The sequence below is a fragment of the Uloborus diversus genome, chromosome 2 (assembly GCF_026930045.1).
Source record: "Uloborus diversus isolate 005 chromosome 2, Udiv.v.3.1, whole genome shotgun sequence".
In the NCBI taxonomy this organism is placed as follows: Eukaryota; Metazoa; Arthropoda; class Arachnida; order Araneae; family Uloboridae; genus Uloborus; species Uloborus diversus.
The window spans coordinates 60,980,314-60,994,168 of NC_072732.1; the positions used below are offsets into that span (position 1 = coordinate 60,980,314).

Here is a 13,855-nt window from a genome sequence, read left to right on the forward strand (position 1 = left end):
TATTCTGTCATTATTATACGTTAAGAAGTTAGAAGAGGAGGGGTGCTCTTCAGCTGTCCAGCCTAAAAATGCACCTTTAGGCAGGGGCGGACTGGCCCTAAACTTTTAATGTGGAAAAAAAAATTCATGCCGGCCCCATCCAAAAAAGTTTGGCTGTAGTTTTCCAAAACTAAAAAGTTTCTAGTGTGTTTTTTCAAAAAAAAAAAAAAAAAAAAAGGTTCCTCCAGCACCCCCTTACTTCTCTCCCCCGCTGAAATACGAAGATTTTTTTATTTATTTATTTATTTATTTCTTCTTTCAGAAATCCTTATTTAACTTTTCATTTCAAGCAAACTAGTGGACAGATTGATTTAAACCAAGCATACAGCAAACACCCATAATTTACAGATGATATTTCAAGGTTCTAACTTTCTCAAAAATATTTGCAAGCTTAAATTGCTCTACGCAGTAAAAAACCACTGTGAAAACTGTGTGGATTCTTTGAAAATCCGCATTTAAGAGTATTTCGTTTATGTAAAAGTGAATAAAAATCTTATTTAAAACAAAACGTAATACATTTGAGACAGTGAGAAGCAAAGGGGTGTAAGTAGACATTTTCAAGTTTTGAGTAAAACTCGTATAAAGATTACATCTTAGGTAGGCTTTCATTGATTTTTTTTCTAAATCATGCTGTACAGCGGCACCTACCAGGGCTGCTAATACTATCTCTTGCCCCAAGGCAGAGCAGGGGTCCACCTACCATTTGTACTGGTTAACTCCAAATTTTTAATTTTGCCTCTTGCATCCCTTTGTTTCTCACTGCCTCATATGGCCATGAGCGGTACTATTTACCCTTTAGAAAAAAATCTTTTTTTTTTTTTTTTTTTTTTAAAGTCTTTTCTTAAAATTGTATTGTACGTATTCAAACTAATGAAAAATTTCATGTAAACCAAACTTAATATATCCGTTCAGAATGAATATATCACAGATCATGAGACAGTGAGAACTGATCGGAAATATCGGATAAGACCGAATTATTCTACAAAAAAAAAAAAAAAAGAGTTTCGTCCGAAAAAGTCGCCATTTGTCTCAGTGAGAAAACTGATTTTCAAAGTTATCTCTCAAAATGTTATCTAGTGAATGAAATTCATTTGTCAGGTTCTAAGAACTAAAGTGAAAATCATGGGATATACACTTGGGGAGGGGGGGGGGGATTGCAGTCTCCTCCTCGGGCCCTTGGTTTTAACGTAGATTTAGATGAGTTTAAAAAAGAAATGAATTAAGTTCAGGAGGGCCATGCACATCCTCGTATCTTGGACAAGCATACAAATTGTACTCAGGGCAGGTTCTGGATACCGGAACAAACCATTCTCTCTTCTTTTTTTTTTTCTTCAAGTTTAAACTGCCAAAGTTTTTCATTCTTCCAAATCCTAAGTTTTATACAAAAAAAATAAATAAATAAATAAATAAATAAAAAAAAGGGAAAAAAAAAATGTTCTGCTGTCTTTGAAAAGTACATTAATAATCTTAGCTTATTATCTCCCTTCAAAAATTAATTACTCTTAAAAAAAACATAAAAAATGTGTGTAACAATAAGTGGATAAATTTGGTACAGTATTTAGGCTTTAAATTAAAATTAAGTACAGTAAAACCTGTGTAAAGTTGACCACCCTTGTAAGTTGACCATCTGTCTATGTTGACCTCTTTTGTCAGGAACGGAATTAGTCCTATCTTATATAATGAAGGAAAACCTCTGTAACTTGACCACCTGTCTATCTTAACCACTAATGTACGCCAAATTTGGTTTGGAGTATTGTAAAAACCCTTTGTAAGTTTACCACTTGGTTTATTTTTTAAAACTTTCTTCAGTAAATTATTTTATTTTATTATTTATTAATTTATTATTATTATTTTTATTTGATAGCTTTCTAAGAATGTTTTTAATGCTTAGATGACGGACTAGCATTTTACTAACTAAACAGCAGCATAAAGCTAATGCTGCTCTTTTTCTCCAAACTTGTTTTTCAATTGTTGTTCTATTTGAGATAGCTTTTTGTACTCTATTCAATAAAAATAGATGTCAGTAGAAAAGTACAAAGTGTTTCCTTTCAGTTGCAATAGGTTGTGGCAATACTGGAATTGTGCTAAGGCCCGGATCTGTACATTTTGGGCCCTCTGCAACAAAATGAGTAGGGCGTCTCCCTAGTGGCCAGCAGTGTCTATTTGTAGAGTTAATAAGTCTTAATGCTAGTTTTTTTCTTCTTTTTTTCTTCAATTTCTAGGGCCGTTAGCCCCCTTGAGGAAGTGATCCCCCAGCACTGCGGGTACGCAGATATGAGCTTGCTAAAGAGCCCTTCTGGCTTATTTCAAGTGCAAGGGATTAAGATATAGGACATTTTAATTTTGCCTTTATGAACTGAGAGAGTCAAAACACATTGTTGCTCTTTGTGCTATAAGTGTTACATAAAAAGGCTTCAAAAAGAAAGTTAGTTGAACTTGAAATTAATAAAAAGTATGAAATATTAAAATGAATTGAAAAAGGAGAAAGCCAGAGAAAATTAGCTGGCAGATATGGAATTTCTAAAACTACGGTGTCTAATATAGTTTAAAACAAGGAAAAAATAACACAACTATTTGAATAGTATTTTTAATTATGGTTTCACTTTAGTAATGTTAAACAATGAAAGTTAGTTGAACAGAAAGAATAACGAGGGTGAATTCCTCGAAAAATGAACACACGGTGCGAGAAATGACAAAAAATATTTCAAAAAATCATTACTGCCCTTTATAAGTCGACCACCGGTCTAAATTACCACCAAAGTACTGTACCGCGAGTGGTCAACTTACACAGGTTTCACTGTACGCAAAAAATACCTAATATCGAATTTACGTTGCTCTAAAATTTGTTTTTTTCAAGGAAAAAGGTAAGGGGGGCGACGGATAAGAAAATGTTGGAAATCACTGTTTTAAATATTTATACAGTTTGTACTTTTGTGAATTTTATCTTTGCTAAACGAAAATAGATGAATTGGACGGTGTTATACAAAAATGAGTTACCCAACAAAAATTTTCCAAAAAATAATGAGTAATTCACATAGGTTGGCAGATAAACTGATACACTACGGGGATACAAAGACGATTTCAGCCGAATTCTGAATTAATATGCCATCTATGAAGTTCAGCTTAGAACTCAATTTACTCAAAAGTACTGCTTGGTGGGTTGACCCATTTTTGTGTAACACCGTCAATTTGTTATAATTATAACCGATACTTCAAGTTCTTATTATTTAAAGTGCTGATGACAAAAAATAAATAAAATAAAAAACACATGATGATTGAAAATATTAAACTTACCTAAAAAAAATTCTTGTCACCGTTGGATTTAAAAAACATTCAATCCCATTGAGCAGTCCATACGGTGTATAACAAATGACTCGTTTTTTTCCTCGGAGACGAAATTGAGGAGATTTCAAAATTGTCTAATTGGTTGAGAAAGTCATGGATCTATATGTTGCAAAGTGCTGGGAAACATAACAAAAAAAACGAAGGATGAAAAGGAAAAAAAAAGTTTTTTAGCAGACATTTTGCTCCTATACATTCTGTTCTTAGGATGGCGCCTTTCTTTTATTTCATTGGAAAAAAGGTTCAATGTAATCTTTTCCTAGACAGTCTCAGATCGTCTCAGATGGCCACAAAAAAAGATCCCCACCCCCAATAAACTCCTTACGAGAATTCCAGGAAACATCAATCCCGAACAGATACGAGAGACACGTGGACCCTGAAGGCTTTGCTTCGGACGAAGACCACCCAACAAAGACATTGTTTCGTTTTCCCTACGTAACAAGATACAGTAATAGTTAGGCAAGAACAGAGTAAGGGAAAAAGGAGCGGCCGTCCTCCTCTCCCTGCCCCCCCCCCCCCCTACCCAAAAAAGAGCAGTTCTGGCTGCAGCCCTCGACACAAGAACGGCCGGCCTAGCTAAGAACTTTTTTAAAAAAATAAAATTGAGGAACACGGTACGTACACATTGAATGCACAGAAAACGGCCCGAGTTAAGGACGGCCCATGTGGAATTTTCCACATTTCACACGTGGCCAGTCCGCCCCTGCCTTTAGGTTAATGTTTGCTTACATTAAAGGAAGTGTGAAGGTTCTTAGAATCCTTCCTTCCTGGAAATATTTTGCCTTTGAGGCTCTAAAAATTCCATTTTTAACTATATTTATACATATTTTAGAAAGGGGTGGAAGATTCGTCAGCTCCTCCAAAAACCTTCTTTTTAAGCTATCATCACGATATAAACTAGGGAGGGAGGGGGTCCTATTAAAAATCGTTTGTAATTGAAGTCCCAAAAAAATTCATTTAAGTTGCTTTTAAGCAAGTTAAGTGATAAGGGCTGGATAAGCTAGTTTCCATTGACATTTTTTCCAAATAAAAGACTTAAAATGCAATTTTATGCTGCATTTGTGAAAGGGCATAGGAAAAGGGAGTTCTCTCCCTAGTTTCGAAATTAAAGCCATAAAAACGAAAATTTAGGCTCTCTTTGTTCTTGTGAACAATAGGTATACTCTGAGAACAGCAGCATTTAGAGATCGTCCGAGTGTCTGTAGTTTGAATCGAGAAATGATGTAAAAGATGGAGAAAAATTTTGGAAATTGGAGAAAAGTTTTGTTTTGAGGATAGAGGGATATAATTTATCTCTCAATTAAGGCCTACACTTCTTTTTCAGTAAAACACATGTGCTAAATTTTGTTATCTTCTCAAAATATTTTTTCTTTTTTTTGTTAAAAAAAAATTCCTACAATCACAAGGCTTTGGGAGGGGCCATGGCCCCCCTCTAGATCCGCCCCTGTCTCTTACCCTACCGCCATCAAATATCGCCTATAATCACGTTTTTAAAACTTCAATTTCCACAGACGGCCCCCGAACCTTTCTTTCTTGTAACATCGCCAGAGACCGTCTAAAACTGCTTTAAGACTAAAATTTCAAACAAATTTCCGGGGGAAGGTCCCTGGACCCAAATCAGATAGCGATCATTTTAAGAGTGCCCCCTCTAAAACTTTTTCTGTTTGAGCCAGTGCTGCAAATATTTCCTTAAAGCACTTAAAAATAGAATACTTGTAGAATTCGTAATGCATAAATTTTTTTAATAAAAAGCATTAAGAAGCAAACGATACGTTCCAAAACTCAATATGTTTGATTATTTTTTAGTGAGTAGCTTTATATCCCCCCCCCCCCCCCATAAACATACTTGTTAAATTCTCCTCCCAAATCCATAGTCTGAATCCGCATCTGTGTCCATTGAGACCTCTATAAGGAGAAACTACTGTTTTTCTTAGATAACTGGGATATCCTAACTTCCACTTCACCATCAAAGGCAGTAAGTCATTCAATCCTCAAGTAAAAACTAAAGAGTTAACTATGAATACCTGCTCAACACCACGTGATCTCTCCAGCATAGAGCCATCCGCAACCATTCATTTTCAGGATAGCGAAACTCCAAGGTCTCCATTGCATAAGATTTCTTTCAATTAATGTATGTATCCTTTACTCTGAAAAACCAGTTAAAGTAGAAAATAATTTTATTTTCTAATCACATTATTTCTTCGAAGAAGTTTGCCGTCGAATTATTGAATTTCGATCCCATGCTGCTGTACCTGCAGAGAGGAAGATTCCGTCTACAAGCAAGGAAAAAAGAGTTTTCCTTTGATAATGAATGAATAGGTAGAAATATACTCAAACGAACAGCTGGAGGTAAAATAAAATGCTGGTATGATACCACATCATGAGATGAAAACTGAAAACAGTCTTAGATAACATTTATTTATGTTCTTGGACTAAAGTTATCATCAGCGCCGACCCTAGGGTGTAGGCCTCCCGCGTGCAAAGAGCTAATGCGCCTCCCTCCAAGCCTAGGGCCCCACCTATGGCTTGATCGGGCCTTGCAAATTTGAAATGGTTCAAATCGCCAAAAGGTTTCAAAGGCTGAGTTTGTTCCAGGATTTTTCGATCTAATCTCCATTTCGTAGCTGGAGGATGACTTGCCAACATTGAAGTGTAATTGCCAAATTTGAAGATTTATGGAGAGTTTTCCGGTAATTGTAATTTTTGCCGCAATTTTAAAAATGGCACCAAATTTCCAGCTGTGATTCTCTTTTCTTATTCATGAATTAAAACAAAATGTTGAAAACTTTCTTTACTGAGCTGCAGCCGTTTGTACTTCTAACAAATTAAAATATGAGGGTGAAAATAGAAAATTTCACAATAGAGAACCTTAACGGTCAAGTTTTTTTTTTTGTAAAAGAATATCTGGGGGAGGGCTATAATAAATGAGGAAGGTAAAATAAATAGAAGATAAAAGCGTAGCCAAGGAGTAAGAGGCTGGAAATTAATCCCTTTCTTTTCCGTTAGCAAAGGCCAATTAATTTAAAAAGGAAAATGAAACCAGGTGCTAAATGAGAAAATTTTATTCCGTCTCTTAGTAACCACCAGAATTAAGCAACAAATGACGAACCATCTCCAGACAATTGACGAACTTTACCGCGCTAACATTCTACAGAAAATGTCAATTGTATCTTAACAAAGTTGCTCAAAACGTCTGGAAGTTATTCACTTGAGTCATTCAAGGTCTGCGTTAGAGTTCTACTCCTAATCTTTTCAGCAATAAGAGCTTCATTTTGCTAGCAAGAAGGGATTCCAAACTACTGTTGTCGAAACTTTTGACGCAAGCTTGTAGGCGAGAAAAAATCTCCACTCATTGAGATCCATTTGTTCTTACGCGGACGGATTAAAATCCGATCAATAATGAGAGGTTAAAAATTCATTTATAACAAATTTTGCTACAGGAGAGTCCCATAAACTCTGTCTAATGTAGAAATCTCAGTCACTTACTCCTAAACCGATAGTACGTGACGTTCAAATTCTCCCAAGGTTGTCAAGTTTCAATTTACTGTTTGGAGATCATTCTTGATTCTGTTTCTTTCCCGTCCCTCGAATGCAGCGAAAAGAGAAGCTCCCTCCACCCCTCTCCTACGAGCTCAAAATTTTCCCAAGTTCCACAAATGCTTCATTCATTTTAATTTTTCGAGGGAAAAGATAATTCAATAAATGAGTGGTGCAGTTGAACTTAAGAAACTGAAATAAGAAATAACAACGTCAGAAAGCATTAATTACAGATTACAGCAGACTCGTGTTTCGGCGTTACAAGGAACTCCTTTTTTCAATGCAAAAGAAATGAGCTTACGGTTGGAAAGACAATTGAGGCAGTGAGAAGCAAAGGGATGCATGTAGACATTTTCAAGTTTTCAGTAAAACGCGTTTAAAGATTAGCTCCTAGGTAGGCTTTCATTGAAATTTTTTTCTAAATCATGCTGTACAGCAGCAACTACCAGGGCTACTTGTACCATCTCTTGCCCCAAGACAGAGGAGAGGTTCACCTACCATATGTACTGGTTATCTCCAAATTTTTAATTTTGTCACTTACATCCCTTTGCTTCTCACTGACTCAATTCTTTTCATCACGACGCCGAAAAACGAGATCTGCAATTTGTGCTTTTTGACGTTATTTCTTATTTTACTTTTCGGCACAAAGCTATTTTAATTTATTGAACTTAAGACTTTTTCTGAGTACTTTTACCCCTGTGTTACTTTATAATTTCTTTCGGGCTAATGCAGATTTTTAGATGCTTTTTTAAAAAGGTTTTTGCAAGTAGTTACATATTTGATAAACCTGTTGACAAATGTTTATTAGACGAATACAGCTGTAATAGTATTATACTAAAGATATGTTATTAGTTTTGAAGCTACATCCCGTGTGTAATAGTTCTCATGAGTATAGGTGGAGGGAGGTTGCTTTATCTTGAGGAGTTGAAATTTAAGAACAGTTAAGTGACCAAAAAAAAAAGGGAAGAAAGAAACTATTAGGAGTTAAATGAGTGATAAAATCATACTTACAAATGAACAGTTTGTAGCATGTCAACGGTTTAGCTTTGACAATAAAACAATTAGTACGTTTTTATTATTTACTAGTCTTGTTTTTCCTTTTTGCTCCCCTTTGAAATAAACATTTTGTACCTAAAACCCGAGCAGTGACGGCATAACAGCCAGAAAAACTATTGGATTTGCTTTTTATGGTTGCTATGGTTATTGAAAAGTTAAAATTTTGTGCATTTCTTTTTAGGTGGAGAAGAAGAGAAGAAGCGTATGGCGTAGCATTTTAAAAAAGAAGTAAATACACTGTTGAAGATAATTGCACATTAAAAATGTTTAAAAATAAATTTTTTTATAGAAAAATATTTTTGGTTTTATTGTTTACTAAAATCTGTGATTTGAAGTGGAAAATGCCACTTTTGAAAGTTCATTCTCGAGTTCCACAAAATGAAAGGAAAGCCAAAGTACAGAAGTGACAAATTTAATTAAAAAGATGCCGAAACATTAGTTATCGATAATACAAAAACTATTAGTATTACAAAGCTTTGTAAAACAATTTCATCATGAAAATATGTTGGCACCACTAAAGGAATACCACCAATTGACCAGACATTGTAAGCAAATAGTATGAGAAAATACACAGTAAGTCACAGCTAATCTTTTCTAAAACATTTTTGCCACACAGACAACAAATATATATTATGCAGACAATTATGCAGCATGAAAAAAGCAGCACTTATACACTATTGTTGCAACATACATTCAATGTACCAAAGATTTTATTTGTATAAAAAAGTTTACATACATGCAAAATGCTACATCACAGTAAATCAAAGGCCATTTCTCATCGAGGTTCTTTTACAATAATTTACACCTGAACAAGTCAACACTGCAATGTAAGCGCAAAGTGTAATCCAGCCAATAGTTAGTAAAACATTCAAAATTTGTATGTATTACAATTTAAGACTAATAAAATATGTGAACAATACAATATAAAACAATAGAAACATACTTCGTAAGTATCATTGCATATGTATATACAGAGATTATTTCAGAATAATTTGACTAGCTATAAAATGAAGCATTAAAAATTGGGTGAACAGCTTAAAAAATAGGAGGGGAGGGGAGAAAAGCAGAGAAGGGCTTACAAATCTGGTTTCATTGGTTCAAAAATTTGGGATACTGAACATATTCAACAGTAAAATATCATAATTTAAACTTTCAGTTTATAAATTGTTTTTCCTTCCATATAAAAAAAATCGGACAATTCCCTCCAAGAATTCAATTTCATTTGAGCAGATCCTCTGAAACAATTACTCTGTATCGATAAGCAAGTATGCAAGAAACATTTTGAACAGAATCTGAAAAGAAAAAAAAAAAGTTATAATTAGTTATAGAATACACAAAATCAATTTCAAGAAATAATTTTCCAAAGAAAAATTTCACAGAAATTATTCCTTTTATTTTGGCATTACAAGGAATGCTTTTTACAATGCACAAAATGTGAGCTTGTAGATTTAAAGACATCGTAAAAAACCCAATTTTTTTTTACATTCATCAGCTCACATTTTATGCACTGAAAAAGATGTTCCTTGTAATGCAGAAACACATGTCTGCAGTGCTCCTGCACATTTGTGCTTTTAACGTTGTTCCATTTGATTTTTAAAATTATTTACGTTTAGCAGATTAGCAGTATTGATTGATATAATTTGTTTTAATTCCAACTTGATTAATCCTACCTTTTATGTATTTGTTTAACTTTAGTTTGAAAAATAACTTATATTTGTAAAATTATTGACGCAAAACAAAACCTTTTCAATAATGCGTAGTTAAATTTCACCTGGAATTTTGTTTTAATAAATATTATTTAGACATGGAGGTCTATTGTGTCGTGGTTCTTCTTAAAACATAATTGGAACTCGGTTCTTGGCCAAGTAGTGAAAAGCCGAGTACTCGGTATTCAGCCTAAGTGCTACTCGGTACGTCTCTAATATTTAAGATAGAAATAATAGCTAGAAGTTTCTAATTAAATTACTTTGTGAACTAATATTTGAAGTAGATTTTCAACAATAGTGCATACCAAAAATTTAGTTAGGAGGCAATATAATTTCATCATGAAGGTGAAAAAGACATCAAATGCAGAACGTGATAAATTGTTGACCACAATTTCTTATCCAGCTAGTTTTTACCTTGCATACAATAGAAGTCATAGTGTATATATTTTTTATCTGTAAGTTATCAGTCTGTCTGATTGTTCCCCTAATAACTTACACAACTTTTGAGGCTAATTTTATGATCATAGGAAAATAATTTTTGATTTTGATCAATTTTTAAAATTCCACTTTAAAACCACAAAAGTTGAACTCAAACTCCAGGTCAAAATGCGCACGTGTGCATACTAGCTTTGAAAACATTTTTTCAGAAAGAACTTGACACAGAGCCCGTACAAAAGATTGAATTATTTTCTTCTAAGTTCAAAAAGTATTTAACATTATTATGAAATCACAAAAATTCTGTATTTATAATTAGTCGTTAGTTCCAAGAAACAAAGAGATTTAACTTTGATGGAGGTGAGTGTGTGGATTGAATCTGATTCAATGCATGAATTCTGAACTTTAAATAATTTTATTTTTGAAAGGAATGTTTATTGGGACATAGATCTTATTTTCATTTGTAGTTATATTTTTTTGGTTTTTTCCTGCTGCAATTACAAAGAAAAGCAATTTCTTTCCAACAAATAAAATATTTCAATCTTAATATATTTTGCTCAAAAAGCTTCCCTTTTATCCATATACAAACAACATATACTGTTAAAATTTAATGCCTAAATTTTGCACTTTTTTTGCTAGCATGATTTATCTATTTATTCTTATTTATATTTTCATAAATGAAAATAGTTGCCGAGTTAACTAATGGGTATGCATCATTGCAATTCTGAAGTAATTTTCATTATTTGTATTGCTATATTCATTTTAAACATTTAACAACTAAAGGCCCAACATGATCAGGAATGGATAGTGAAATTCCTTTTCCTAGAATACTTTCTAAAATGTATTGTGTAACCAAAATGTTTTTAGCAACTGTAATGTTGGGAAGAAAAATTAAGTTAGGATCTGTACAGCTTACCATATTCAATTCTTAATAAAATAATGAATAGATAAAATATTTAATAAAATATTAAATATTAGGTAAGGGAACTTGCATTAGAAATTCTGAATGTTTTTAACAGTTTAGAAAATTAAAAACCAAGATTAATTTTGTAACATCAGCTAGCTATTTCTCTCTTTTGGGCTCAGGCTACAAATTGTAATTGAAGTTACAAGGCAGGCATGATTTTGTTTTTAATACCACACTTCATTGCTTAAAATAATTGCATTGCTTTTCTATGACAAAAAAAATCAATGCTGTATGCTGCACAAAAACTAAAAAATCTATAATTTTAACCTACCTAGTAATTATTTTGCTTCAAATAATCTCCTAATTTTTCAACCACTGTATTTAGTTGACCAGGTGGAAACCCATCTGTTGTGGCAGCAACTAACAAACCTATGAGTGAACAAACAATACAAGTTACATAAATATTTAAAAAACTCATCAATAACACAGCCTAATCAAGCCTAAGTACAGGCTGATTTTGAATTACAGGGTTCATACTCTATTTGGATGAAAAAAATTCCATGACTTCAATAAAAATTTTCATGACCTTGTTTACAAAGAGAATAACACTACATAATCTCAAACTTGCTAATTTTTGGAAATGAGCTTTAGCAAAGTGTCTACAGGAATGCCACAGCCTCATTGCAGCACTTACTAGTAATGGAAAAAATTTTTAGTGTACACTTAAAAAACTAAACTATTCTTATTTGTCTTCATCATTTAAATTTAAGTTAAGTAATAATGCAGTGAAACAAATGCTTAAATGTCTATTTTTTTATATATAAACAGAATGATAATGAATGGGACAAAGGTTGAATGAGAGTCATCATTAAGTTTCAATAAATTTGCTTCAAAAGTGGCCTTTCAGTGTCAACAGCGCATTTAATCATCCACATAACTTGACAGTATTTTGGTTCTTTAAAGTAAAGCCACATAGTTTAGTTATTTGTTTCTAAACCAGATATTTTTTGAAAAAAACATTCAGTAATGAATCAATCTTCTGATTCAAAAGTACTTGTTTTGTTTACTTATTTTCACATTTTTAAATGCATATAAAGTAATAGATTCAGAAATTCCAGAACATGTTTGATTCTTGACACTCAGTGGGTCGCATGGATTAGTTTTGTGATCCGTATGTTGGGCACTACTGTAGTACTACTTTAGAGCATTAGAATTCCCCTTTTTCTGTATTCTATCGCCTGACTAAAGATCTTTACTTTATAAAACCTTCAACAAATTAAGATAAACTCTAATACATTTAATAACAAAGTTCTTACGAGTACTAGAATCGAGCTCGGATGCAATTGAATTGCTTTTTTGAGTGGGCGTGACAAAACCAAGAACGTGCAAGTTCGCTACTATAATATAAAACATAAGAAGTGTTGAAAATAACAGTAAATTCAAAATAAGAGATGTCCAAGCAGTAAAATCACATCCCAAAAAAGGCAAGCGGCTGCAAAAGAAGTGGATACAATAATTTTTCAAAATTCAGATTTGATTTTGGGATCATTCAATTTTCCACTTTTAATAACTCTTTTGAGCATCACTCAATATTTGTAATGCTCTATTAGTTAATGTTATTTTCTCTCTGTCCAGGACATTTTTCCATGACTTGAAATAAATTTTCATGACTTTCAATTTAAATTTCAATTTTCCATGACTTTTCCAGGTCTGAAATTCACTTATTTTTTTTCCCATGACTTTCCAGGATTTCCATGACCTGTACGAAACCTGGAATTATTGTTTAAGAAATCAGAATTTTATAGTCATCAATTTATGCACATACAAGCACTTGACATTCAAAATATTACTAGATAAAAGTTTTGGAAAATTAAGAAATTAAAATTTGTTTCCATTCATTAAACTAACTTAATTTTGAAATTTAAATGATGTCACTGTTGGTTATATTGTTTTTACGCAACCACGGGCCAGTTAGTCACTGAAATTGATACAATTAAGCTAAAAGTAGTACTTTTGACCATGGGTGCCCATATGCAAAGTTGCAAGGGGGGGCTCAAACATTTTCCCCGTGGTTTAGCTGGATATTTTCCCCGTGGAAACGGATTTCAGGATAGATTAGAGTCATTAAAAATTTGACATTTTTAATAACTTATTCATTAATGGCTGGAGAAGAAATGTTTTTACATTTTACAAAGAAAAAAGTACTAAAAGCAAAGAAGTTCTAATTTCAAAGGGGGATCGAGCCCCCTTGCCCCCCTATATGGGCGCTCTTGCTTTTGACTGAAGGAAACAACCTCATTACAAATGTTAATGCATAGAATGTATTAGAAATACTGAATTCATTGGAGTTTAAGGTTCACTTTTCATCATATGGGCTCAGCCTAGACTGTCAGTGTAGCGTTCATGACACGCTTTGTATAGAAAACTTGAAATGTGATCACTGTTTGTTGCATTGTAAATGACAGGACATAACATAAATCCATGTAACATTAATTTAAAAAAATATTTTTTTTTCTAATTTGAATAATTCTGAATGTCAGAACCCATGAAACATTTAATTATTGATCTTAAATGTAATTAGTTTACATTTATATTTACTACGGTTAGTTAACTTTGGAAGAACCGCGATTCCTACTTTTTTAAGACGCTCTCTCCTCCTGGAGATTTTTCATTTTTATACTGGACTGCAAGATTTCGTATGCTCGAAAGAGCAAATAGTTGAATGTTTTACCCCTTTAACTATTTGAAGGACGTAATTAAAAAAAAAAATGTTTAATATGAAATTATACCGAGTTAAATACTTAGCATATTTGTATACCTCCAAAGAAGGGAT

The 13,855-nt window shown here is 33.0% G+C and overlaps 2 protein-coding genes across 6 annotated transcripts in view; one reads left to right on the forward strand and one right to left on the reverse strand.

Moving 5' to 3' along the window:
* Nucleotides 1-8,283, forward strand: part of LOC129235177 (uncharacterized) — a 193,223-nt gene extending 184,940 nt beyond the window's left edge. For all 5 annotated transcript variants that reach the window (XM_054868866.1, XM_054868867.1, XM_054868868.1 and 2 more), the window contains one exon: nt 8,156-8,283. In XM_054868866.1, the coding sequence (XP_054724841.1) occupies nt 8,156-8,206 (51 nt within the window). In that variant the 3' untranslated portion in view covers nt 8,207-8,283. The remainder of the gene's footprint in view (nt 1-8,155) is intronic.
* Nucleotides 8,284-8,370: 87 nt separating this feature from the next.
* LOC129235181 (uncharacterized) overlaps nt 8,371-13,855 on the reverse strand; it is a 39,064-nt gene continuing 33,579 nt past the window's right edge. Inside the window, exons 3-4 of the mRNA XM_054868875.1 lie at nt 11,354-11,451; nt 8,371-9,266 (exon numbers count right to left, since the gene is read on the reverse strand). Of these exons, the coding sequence (XP_054724850.1) occupies nt 11,354-11,451 (98 nt within the window). The 3' untranslated portion in view covers nt 8,371-9,266. The remainder of the gene's footprint in view (nt 9,267-11,353; nt 11,452-13,855) is intronic.